This window comes from Trachurus japonicus, chromosome 16 (genome assembly GCF_045865225.1).
Source record: "Trachurus japonicus isolate A0001 chromosome 16, Traja_1.0".
In the NCBI taxonomy this organism is placed as follows: Eukaryota; Metazoa; Chordata; class Actinopteri; order Carangiformes; family Carangidae; genus Trachurus; species Trachurus japonicus.
Genome location: NC_140922.1, coordinates 14,955,463 through 14,967,404, shown reverse-complemented (window position 1 = coordinate 14,967,404; position 11,942 = coordinate 14,955,463). Strand labels below are relative to the sequence as shown.

Genomic DNA, 11,942 nt, shown 5'->3' with positions numbered 1-11,942 from the left:
ACCCTTCCTCTTAAACAAATTAAGGTAGAACTACAACGCAATGACTTGTAGGTCCGCATATACAGTATGTTGACTTGGTTGTGAAATCCAGTATCAGATGCATCTATTCATTGTTGCATTAATAACACACCCCGTGACAATATCCTATCCCAGGAGTCACGGTATGATCTTAATAATTAGATTATGGGTAATAATAATTAAATTATGGGTATTGGTGAAAATAAATTGTAGTTATGGGTTTCATGTTACATCACTGTGTCCACACTTTATTTTGTATCCGAGGGAAAACTCTTATCAATCTGGACAGCTTGCTTTAAAACACAATATTTTTCTTCTTTCCTCTTGGTGAAAAAATTACAAAATGCCAAAAATTCATTTGAATAATATGTTATAATAATGATATCATTAGGAGTTTTTAGTTAAGTCTCTTCACTATAACCCAGTGTTTAACTTATTGAAACAGTGCCACTGGACATATAGGTCAATTTGAATATTTGCCCCCATTCAGCTGTAATGTATATTCTGGCGTAACCAAATAATATTATCCATTTTAGACTAGGCAAGGCAAGAATGTGATATGGCCAAAATCAAAACTTATCTTGACAGTTACCCAAGAGTCTCAGTCAAGTTTGATAATTGGGTTGGGTTTAGAGAAATGAGAAGAGGTAATATTATTCACATCACAGAATACTGTAAACACAGGTGAGAGTATCTAGTGCTCAATTTAATGACGTTTAGCTCAACTGCAACATTCTTATCTCTGCTCTGTAACTTTGTTTGCCATTTGTTTAATTTCTTTGAAACACACACACACACACGCCAACATTACAATTTCAAAGCTACTGTTTTAACAGTGTCTTCACGCCACTTGAAGACACACTGTAATGCTTGCATTACAATAATACCATGAAACTGACCAGTCTTTGTTGATAGGTTAAACAGGTAGTTAATGTTGGTTTTGTGTGTCATGAAAGAATAACAACATGTTGATTGAGTTGTAACAAGCATTCGTGCAATGCTATGAAAGTAAATATATGAAAGTAACCCGACCCTTAAAAGTTTGTATTAGAGCCATTTCATTTTCCTAATAATTCTTAAATAAACCAAACCAAATATTTAACTGGCGTTCATGCAGTCAGAGGGCCTATGGGCAGGGCAACAGGAAACTTGGCTTAGTTTCTGTACACATATTGCGGATTCAGATCAAGGCACACCCTCCATTTCTTTGTTGGTATGTAATCAACCAGCGATGATCTTGTTTAAAAAAGGTGTATATGTTACGAACTGATAAGAGTGCTGCCAGTATTATGTAAAATGCATGAGAGGGTAAGGCCTATTGAGTACAAATGACAGAATATATAAAGTTTTGTTATTGTTTTTGTATTTCAACAAATGGTCAACAATACACATTTACTCAGGACATTAAAATGGGTAGTTATCATCCAGTGAAGCCACTGTGAAAAGAGGAAACAATTCATTACCAACCTTATTTTTTAAAACATACACACAGTCATTAGTGGAAGTAGTAGCTACTGGTGTTGTGGAGGGGATAACTTACCAGCCAGGGAAGTCGGGGAGAACCCATGACTTGACTGAACTGTGTGAATGGATGTCATTAAGGTTTCCACAGAGACCACACAATTTGCCTGTGTACCACACAGGAACCTTGACTGTTGCCGTGGTAACACCAATCTCCATCTCCAACTCAGACTCCATCCCAGTGTCTCTCCTCAATATCACTGTGACCTCTGACTTGTCCTGGGTCACACCAGATGACAAGTACACACCTGATGATAGTGTGCAAGGAAGGGAAACAAAGTGTCCGTTCACCTGTTGTGGTGGGGACAGTGAGTTAGGGGCAAACAGTGGAAGATTTCAAAATGTTTCACTTTCTGACCATTGAAATTTTAAGTGGAGTTATACCTTCACCGTGCCTTCCTGTATGGCCACAGATGATCCAGGCAGGAGGATCTGAAACACAGTGACAGGCCTGGAAGAGCTGCCATCACAAGGTCCGTAGTATGAGACCAGGCTGAACCACTGATCACTGGACTCATCACAGAGCGACATCAGACTGTAAGGTGAATCTGGTTCCAAGCTCAAATGCTGCCCAACGAGTGTGGAAATCTGGAGGCTGTCCCAGAGCTTACAAACTTCTGGTTTATGATGACAGCCCCAGGAACCATTCTTTAGAAGGCACTGCTGCCCTGGGTCGCAGGCTGCATCTTCACATATCACCCCACCCAACGTGTGGCACCAGCACATCCGGGTGCAGTCCTCAGTGTACACTAACTCACCCACCTGAGAGAAGACACACATTTGGCATGTGAGCTATGATCACAAAGAGTACACTGCCCTTGACAAGTTTAAATATTTACCTTGATGTATACACCATTGCGAATACACCCACATTGACTGTAGCCCACACACCGGTTCCCTTCAAACACATTGCCATAGCTGCACTGGCATCCCTCTGAACAGCCAGTTGCTGAAGGACCAGGCTGGAGCAGAGCAGGGCACGAAGTGGAGCTGGAGTCAACACACTCCCTCGGGCTGCTGCGGTCAGGACACTGGAGCGCTGGTGGTAGAAAATACAAAATTAAGAGTGTTTCTTTTTCTCCTCTCAACTATGATCAAACATGTTTACTTACAGCAAGGTGTGTTCTGTCTCCATGGTCCCACGGGTATTCCTTTAGCCTGGCAGGCTGCAGAATAGGCCTCCAGTGCTAAACAGGCAGCCATGGGACCTGCCCCAGCACACACTGCCCTAATGCACATTGCACTGTAGATATCACGCTCTACACCACTGTTCCAGCAATGGTGGAATTCAATACTGCTCTCCAACAGGAGATCGCAGAACCTGCTTTCATGTGGGGACGGGCTGCACTTTTCACACTGCTTCCCACATGTGTCAGTGCAATGCTGCCCGGGAGCCACTACAGCCCAGCTGTGCAGGAGCTCTGCGAAGCTTTCTGTAAGATGACCATTTCTCAGTTCCAAGTCATCGTACCTGTCCCCATTGAAGTTCCCGCAGAGGCCAGAAGCTGTGGCGTCATATACCTGCGGTACAGTTAGTCTGAGGTATTGGGTCGAGGACAAGTCAATTCCCACCCCGTCTGGTGTGATGATGATCAGTCTGTTGCCAAGTTGGTACGCTTCAAGTTCTCCATTGTCAAAAGGCACACTGCGGTCTTCTCCATTTACCTGAAAGTATTGACACCAGTTAAAGTTGTGTCAAAGGCAAAGTTTATAAAACTTATCTTTAACACAAATCCATAGAGACTGCAGAGCTTACTTGTATTTTCCAGAGAGTTTCAGTGTCAACAGACGCTTCAAGTAAAGGCAAACGAAGCACCACTCTGCTGATTGTGAAAATGCCATTACTGTCTTTTTTAAAGCTAAGTAGCACAGTATAGTCATGGATGTCTTTAGAAGAGAGTGCTGACACTACATAGGTACAAGCACCATGGTGAGGCAGGATAACACCATCAAAGGTGATGTAGCCAAAGCCAGCAAACACTTGGCACACACTGTACTGCAAGACAGGGCCATTCTTTACTGAACAGCTCTCCATGGGGCTGCAGGTCACTTCTCCTCCTTTACAGTTGCACTTTTGGCAGCTTTTCACAGAGTGGAAGTGGCCAGCAGGGCGATACTGTCCCTCATGCATGCAGCCACAGTCAGAAAGCTGCACACACTGGCCATCACTCAGGACATAGCCTAGGTCACACTGGCAACCCTCCTCACAGCCTCCAGCACAGTTTGCTGGAGAAGATAGCCCAGCACACACAACAGGACACCGAGGTCCACACAGCTCGTAGTGGCTATTCTTAGGACATGACATGCCTAGGGGGGAGGATGAAGAGAGACAAGTAAATAACAAAGTCCTTACAGGCTATATAGAACGTGTCTGGTAAATAAAATACTAAAAATAAGCCCCAAACATGTAATTCTGGCTAATCATTGTACTTTCATCCCACAGGTTTCAATCCATTGACTTCATAGAGCAGATATCTGAGGAAAAGACTGTAGAGAGACTTTAAATATTAAGGAGTAAAAATACCTTGAAAATCTCTGGTTATTTAGAGAGACTGGAACATTCAATCTTTTAGCAAAAATAATACTAGAGTGAAGTCAGAGGACTATTTACTTAATATTTGCACCTTACACGTGTCAAAAACTGGCTTCTCAAAGTAGCTACATGCATGAAAACTTGCTCTTTATTCTCTTTTGGTATGTGCTTCTATTCCAGACCTGTCATTCGCATTCCCATTTGTTGAGATGTTACAGGCAATAATGGAAACTGTGTGAAGGAAACTATGAAAAACTATGTGCTAAACCCTCACACAAAGATTGGCACAATAATGTATAAATCAGCTGATTTTGGACTCGGGCATAGTTTTGGTATCTCTGTTTTGTCACTTGTTGAAGTGTTTGCTCACAGCAAATGATAATTCACGGGACATGTGAGTCATACTCACCACAGAAAGTGTCACTCCTCCACTGTCTGACAGGCAGGTGAGCAGCTTGGCAGGCAGCAGTATAAGATGCAATGGAACTGCAGAGTGCTGAGTAGTGTCCACTGAAAGAGCAGGAATCTGCTACACAGCTGTGAAAGTAAGGTTTGGGATCTAACACTGAGGCACAATATGCAAATGGTCCAAGCTCATTCAACAGCACCGCACAAAAACCACTGCCTTCAAAAAGCCTCTGTGCCTCAGCATGACACTGCTTCTGTCCAGAGGAACAGTTGGACCTACAGGTCTCTGCTCCCTGAGTCCTCCAGCTGTGGCTTAGCTCGAGGGTAGTTTTGGCAAGTTTTCCATTGGACATCATTTGGTCATCATGCGGGTCACTGTTGGCATTCCCACAAAGCCCAGATACAGAAGAGCCATAACTGCTGGGGAGGACAACCATTAGAGTACCGCTGTTATAGGTGATCAGCTGTAATCCCACATTAGTATGAATGACAATCGATGACGGGGTGCGGTAGACATCAACATGGCCCATCGGGTCCGAGTATGGTAAGGACTTGGACAGTCCATCAACCTGAGTATAAAAATAGAGCACATTAGGATTACAGTCAGTGGTCCAGTTTAAGTCTGGCAATTAGACTTTACACAGTACTCACCAAAACCATTCCTGGCTCATTTTTCTTTACCACCACTTCCAAACCATGTACTGAGAGTGTTAATGTAAGGCTATGAAAAAACCTTTTGTAGCAGTTGGCATCAGATATAGTGATGTTAAAAGGTGTCAATCCAGTTAGGTTGGTGTAAGTTTGAACTAGTGAATATGAACAACTGTCTCTAAAGTCAAAATGATGTCCATCGAAGGTTGTGAAATGCAGCCCAGTTACAATGGTACAATTCAGAGGGTTTTCAGGTTGACACAGTCTCTTGTGATGTAGCTGCTTGCAGATCATTCCTCTGGGGCACTGGGCTGGACGGCAGTGGATCTCTCCAGTAGTTGGTCCACAAGTACAGAGCTGACCACAGTCGTCTGGGATCCAGAAAGTTGATTTGAGGCTGTAGTATTTGCCTCTGGAGTCTGTGCAGCCACACTGATGAGGATGTACGCAGCCTTCTGGACTCCTGATGAAGCCGGGGTTACAAAAGCAGCCTTGGACACAGATCTTATTACAGAATGTGGCATTCAATTCACAGGATGGAGGACAGGCTGATCCACAGGTCTTGTAGTGGCTGTTTATAGGACATTGCACATCTGAAATGATTTATTGGCATGTCATTGAAATATTTCAGCAGTATAATCACAAGAAATTAATAGCATTAATCTGCACTAGTCTATAAGACTTCTTACCTAATGTGACATCACTGTAGTAGCCATCCATGGTTTCCTCACAAACTAGGGAATAAGACTTTACAGCCTTGTCAAGAGCATTATCCGGCAGTCCGTTTAGCTTGTGTTCCACTACACAATTTTCATAGAAGGAGTTTGGATCAATATGACTATGGCAGTGGGCAAGCGGACCATTACGATCCCTGAGCACTGCACACCGTGTTCTGTAAGTGGAGATGTCTGACACAGGATCGGCTAGCAAGGCCCCTTCATCCAGTTTACAGCCAGTGCAACAATCATGGTGGCCATCGTAGAGCTTGTAAAACTCAGCGAACTCCACACTTGTCTTGATGGGAGGGGAAGCAGGTGTAGTTACAGCATACTCATCATGAAGATCACCGTTAAAATTGCCACAAAGCCCGTACACATTGCCTTTGTAGCTTGGGTCCAGTGTAACAAGAACAGTGGAGCTCTGGTCGAAGACTACATGCATACCAAAGTCAGTTCTCAGCACAGTTTTGCCTTCCATGTAAGAGACCTCAATTTTACCCCGCAACAATTTAACAGGAGTGTAAGTCAGCTGACCATTAACCTGAAAATAAAGGGGAGAGTCATAAACGATAGCAGTAAAACTTGAGCTACACTTTCACTAAGAAACTGATATTTACTCACATGTATGCGGCCTTTTTCACTGCCGAGCTTGATGATGAACCCATAAGCTTGTATGGTCACCACCTGTGTGGAGGACACAGCTCTGTTGCCTGTGCAGTCATTCTTCTTGGACACACTGAAGGGGGTCAGACCACATGCTGGTCCTTTGCTGGCTGCGAGCAGGTACGTACAGGTTCCCTCAAAGTCAAAATTGAGCCCATCAAAGGTGTGGTAGTTCTGTCTTCCCCAGGTCCAACACAGACCCCGATGACTTTTACAGACGGGTACACCGTTACTCAGAGAACATTTCTCCATTTCATCACATTTTTCCTCACATGGACCTAGGATTTTCTCTGCTTAAAGAAAAATACACTTAGCTTTAATTATGAAGGTACAGTAGAATAATCTAAAAATGTTACTTCAGTTTAGACGCTCACCTTCCTTGTGGCAGGTCATGATTCCATCCAACACTATGCAACTGTGCAGTGGAGGACACGAGTATTGTTGACAGATAAGAGGAGGCCCACAGGTGCAGTTAACAGTGCAGTTTTGGAGAAGTTTGCTCTCAGAGGCCTGAGGATAGAAAAAAAGGAAGACACAAAAAAAAGAATGTTACCTAATACAGTAAAATATTAATTTGAATAAAACTCTTAAAATATGTCACAATGGACTGGTAAAATTAATGAGGAGAACTTTAACTCTTTCCTCAAAAAAGTGTTTAATTCTGACCTTAAACGTCCTCCCATTCTGTACACAACCACACTGCTCCTCTGGTACACAGCCATGACCATCATAAAGGTGTTCACCATCACACTGGCAGCCTTCTTCACAGTCTCTGGGGCACTGAACTGCCTGGTTAACCTCAGGACACAATGAGGAGCAAACGTTGGCACACTGGCTGTAGTGGCTGAATTGAGGACACTGATAAGCTGCAAAGAAAAAAGACAGTCTCAAGTTCCGTTTGAAAAGCATTACATCTGAAAATTTCAATTGCATCAAGACATCATTAACGCATATACCAGGCTGTTAAAACTTACCACAGCCGCTGGCGTTTCTCCAGACATCAGGCATCCCTCCTGCTTCCCTACATGCTGCCTCGTAGGCCCACAGAGCATCACACAGGGTCGAGTGTTGCCCCTTTGCCACACAGAGGTTTGTCATGCAGAGTGAATAGTATTTCTGTGAGCACACTAAATGGTGACATGAGGAGAATGGGCCTCTTGGGTGGGTAAGGAGGCCACAGTACAGGGCAGAGGTATACTCTGGCACAGGGGCATGACAGAGCTGACAGCTGCTGTCACATGTGTCGCTGCACGTTGATTCAGTACTGTGCAGCTTCCATGATGACCCAAAGGCATCAACATCAGAAATCACAGTGCCATCAGGCAGCTGCAGGTCATCTATGAGATTCTCATTGTAGTTTCCACAAAGGCCTCTAGTAGTGTTGTGGTAAATGTTGGGCAATTTAATCCGAATGTGGTCTCGGAGGTCTGAAATAAGCTCAAGTGACCTGAGTGTCCTGATGGTTATCCATCCATTTTTCTGATGTACAGTGACGTTGTTCTGGGAGAACGGCAGATTCTCATAAACTCCATTTACCTGGGTGAAATAATTCACTTTTAGACATGCAATACAGTTTGGGTATGCTGTGAAAAATTACTTTACAGTGCATGTTAAGAGATGAACAGTAAGTCATGTTGAAGGTTGTGAAATCATTACCTGAATTTTTCCAGGAAAAGATGTTGACATCTTAAAATACATTTTATTGACTTGCAGGTAGATCTGCCTGCCCGCACTGTGGCTGCCCTGTGCAGCAATCAAAACGGGCTCCACATCCACTTTCTTGAGAGAGCACGTCTGCACCAGAGTGTAGTTACATGAACCGTGAAATTCAAATGCCTGTCCATCAAACGTGGTGTAGTGGGATCCATCAACAGAGCAGTGTGCCACTTTGGGTTTGGGATGGCAACCTTGAACACCCCTAATAAGCTTACACTCCTCATCCTCTCCACAGGAGACATTATTACAAGTCATGTGTCCCCCAGCATGACATAAACAGCTTTGTTCGCATGTAGACACCTCCTGTCCTGCCCTGAGGTACTCTCCACAGTGAAAGCAGCCACAGTTTTCTGGGTAGACACAGAGGCTGCCACTGTGAACGAAACCCTCTTCACACAGGCAGTTCTCCCAAGTGTTTAGAGGCATCTCTACTGTTTTATTCTGCCAGCCGAGGCAGAGGTGAACAGAGGCAGAACTTGTGTTGTAACTGGTACTGGAGGGACAGGACAGGTCTGTAGAGAAACAGAAATCAGTCATCTAGAGCAGGAAGACAGGAAAATGCTGTAAATGTCAGGGTTGACCAGTGATGCATTAGTACCATCTAGTGGTCCAATAGCATCTTAAGGTTGTGGCCTCAATACCAATGAGTCACATCACACTGCATCTAAATTACACTGAAAAAAAATCCAACTCTCAATACATGCATTTGAATGCAAATTATTGCCATGCTCTTTTCCACATGTTATGTGATCAATATCAGTATTGATAATCCAAGCATGATTAAATGTTATGTGCATGCACAGGCGTTTGCAAATCCCCTATATATTATTTTAGTGTGCAATGATGCTGAACTTAACACTGCACAGTTACAATAGTAGGGGATATTAATTTAATTCACTTGCACAACAGAGCTCAGAGCGTTAACACTCACAGCAGAATCCAGGACTCCTCCAGGCATAAACTGTAGCCTTGTGGGAAAGACAGACAGCAGTATACTCTGCCAGGGAGTGACACAGTGCAGGCTGGAGACCTCCATGAAGACACAGGTCACTGACGCAGTGCTTGTAAAAGCTGGAGGGGTCCACTTTGCCATGACAATGTCTGAATGGTCCATTAACTTCCAGAATTTTTCCGCAAGCCTCCGGGTCAGAGAATCGGGCCAGACGCTCAGGTGAACATTTTGGACAACTTCCTCCTAGACAGCCCTCCACACACCAAGGATTCTGCCCACTTCGCCAAGCTTTTCCAAAATATTCAGGACTGAGACGCTCCTGTGTGCCACTTGCTGTGAGGTCATCAGTCGGATCAGAGTTGAAGTTACCACACAATCCACAGGTAGCATTAGCATATTTATGGGAGAGACTAATGCCAACTATGCCCTCTGTGCTGACGCTAAATTTAAAGCCCATGTCTGTGTAGAGGTAGGTGTGCAGCCCCAAGGAGAAAGCTAGTGCACTGGGGCTAAAGTGATACGGCATGCTCCTCTTGACACCATCAACCTGTAGGGGGTGCCAACATTGCATTAGAAAGTCAGCAAAGGGCAACACATTTTCAAAAGTAATCTTTGTCAAGTTCCGTCTAATTATTAGATCATTTATGTACGGTCTATTACCGAGTCAAAAGAACTTAATGTGACATGACATTTCAAGAGAGGCAAGAAATACACAGCAACAACAGAACTCACTCACCTCAATGTTCTCAGTGTTTTTGCTGTTTAGCTCCACAAGCACGCCACTCACATTGATCAGGACATGAAGTTCTGAATCGAGGTGTCCGTCTGTCTGTGCGTGAACCTGAATGACATCAAGTCCTGGTTTCTGTTCACATATACCAAGTAACTGGTACTGACAGATGCCATGTGAATCATAGCTGTACTGGTCAAAGGTGAACACGTGATGCCCAGTGTACACGCACATCTGCTGCTGGAGCTTCACACAGCTTCTGACTCCATCTTGAAGGCCGCAGTATTCATCAGGGCCACATGACCCCAAATGGCATTTCGTCTGGTGTGTGTGGGGGTCACAAACACACTGTTCAGTGCATCCCTCATCCGCCCAGAAGGTCTGGTTGCTGTGGTAACTGTGGCCTTTGTGAATGCAGCCACACTCGGACAAGGGGACACAGGTTTCACCGTCCCACACAAACCCAGAGTTGCACTGGCAGGTCTCCACACAAGCCAGGGAGCAGGGGCTTGAAACAAATGGGTCCTCACAGGTGGCAGGACAGGCTGTGCCACAGGTCTCATAATGGCTATTCAGTGGGCAGGACATGGCTGATGGAGACAAAAAGAGAAAAAAAAAAAGATTGAAAAATACAAATGATAAGCTGCACACATGAGCTTTTAAGTTTTCCGACTCGCTACATATGTATGTGCGTTAGAGACACCAGTGGGTTGTTAAGTATAAGTAAGTATGATTGTGAAAATGAAAGGTAGCAAGAAACCTGTAATTAATTCTAATTCTAGTTTAAAATTGCAGATAACCAATTCATGAAATATCTTTTTCTTACGGCAGACGGTGCTGTTCCTCCACTCTCTGATCTGGACCTGGGCACGTTGGCAGGCAGCAGCATAGGCCTCCAACATCAGACAGATGGCCTTTTGAGTGTCATTAGTGGAGCACAGGTCAAATATGCTTATTCCTGTTGAGATTTTAGTGTAGTTTACAACTTCCCAGCACATGTAGAATGGATTTTGTGGAGACGAAATGTACTCGTGCAGAGAGATCCACCGACTAACACTCTCTGGGAGCTGGTCAGCAGAGCAGTGTGGGCACACATCTCCACAATCTGCTGTACATTGAGCTGCCTGATCGGGAGCTCTCCAACTCCAGCCAAACGTGGTTGCATCAACTGCCTCCCCCTGTGCTGTTGTGAGGTCATCGTCTTTAATGCCATTGCCATTCCCACACATACCACGGACTTTAGTTGTTTTAGAGATGAGGATGGTGGCAATATGAGTGCAGTCGTACCTAATTTGGATGTCACGATACATATCCACAACAACAAACATGCCAAGCTGATGAATCTTCACTTGTCCAAACTGTAGAGTCACAGGAAGTAGCTTTTTTTCACCATTAATCTGCAGAGAGTAGAAAACAAGAAACAGTCAAGTATATCTCAATTGCCAATAAAGAACTATAACATTTTTATACATTTAACTATACATTATGGTTATCATCACCATTACCCCTAAGAAATAAAAGGTAGATGGGCATCCCCGAGTTCAAACTTACCCAAACATAGCCTTTTTCCTCTCTGTAGATAGTAATATTGTCTTCAGCCACTTTAGCGAGAATAGCTTTGAGAGAGGATGACCCACTGGGTGTCCTGTCCATCTGTGCTCCAACCCAAATCGTATTATTGTTACTGGTGCTGTTCATGATATGGATTAAAGTGTAGGTACAGTTTCCTTGGAACTCGAAAGCCTTCCCATCAAAAGTGTAAAAGTGGGTACCTCCCAGCACCCAACACTGGGTTTGCTGAGGTTCGCTCTGGTCACCACAAGCATCTTCATTCTCACAGATTTTACCTGTATAAATAAAGGTTAATAAAAAAAAATTAAAAAAAATTATTGGCTGAAAAATTGTGGTTAAAAGGTTATCAGAGAAATGGCTGTTTATGCATTAGACACTTGAGCATTAAAAAAAACATCTGTAAATAAAGAGAAATGTAAGTTGAAGCAAAAACACTAAAGTGCAGATATTCTGTGGTTA

The 11,942-nt window shown here is 43.8% G+C and overlaps 1 protein-coding gene across 3 annotated transcripts; it reads right to left on the bottom strand.

The window, feature by feature from the left end:
• Positions 1–1,389: 1,389 nt before the first annotated feature.
• LOC146972096 (IgGFc-binding protein-like) lies at positions 1,390–11,752 on the bottom strand. 3 transcript variants are annotated; one of them, XM_085801865.1, is made up of 18 exons: positions 11,463–11,752; positions 10,738–11,308; positions 9,918–10,501; positions 9,161–9,728; positions 8,170–8,741; positions 7,488–8,049; positions 7,180–7,379; positions 6,888–7,023; positions 6,472–6,806; positions 5,821–6,391; positions 5,132–5,724; positions 4,482–5,049; positions 3,296–3,846; positions 2,652–3,204; positions 2,379–2,578; positions 1,924–2,301; positions 1,559–1,830; positions 1,390–1,454 (listed from the first exon to the last, which is right to left on the bottom strand). In XM_085801865.1, exons 1-18 carry the CDS (start codon positions 11,607–11,609, stop codon positions 1,439–1,441), a joined length of 7,377 nt encoding a protein of 2,458 aa, XP_085657991.1. In that variant the 5' UTR covers positions 11,610–11,752; the 3' UTR covers positions 1,390–1,438. The 3 variants fall into 3 exon arrangements, with proteins under 3 accessions (XP_085657991.1, XP_085657993.1, XP_085657994.1); XM_085801867.1 differs by having other exon boundaries at positions 6,472–6,803; XM_085801868.1 differs by having other exon boundaries at positions 6,472–6,791.
• Positions 11,753–11,942: the final 190 nt, after the last annotated feature.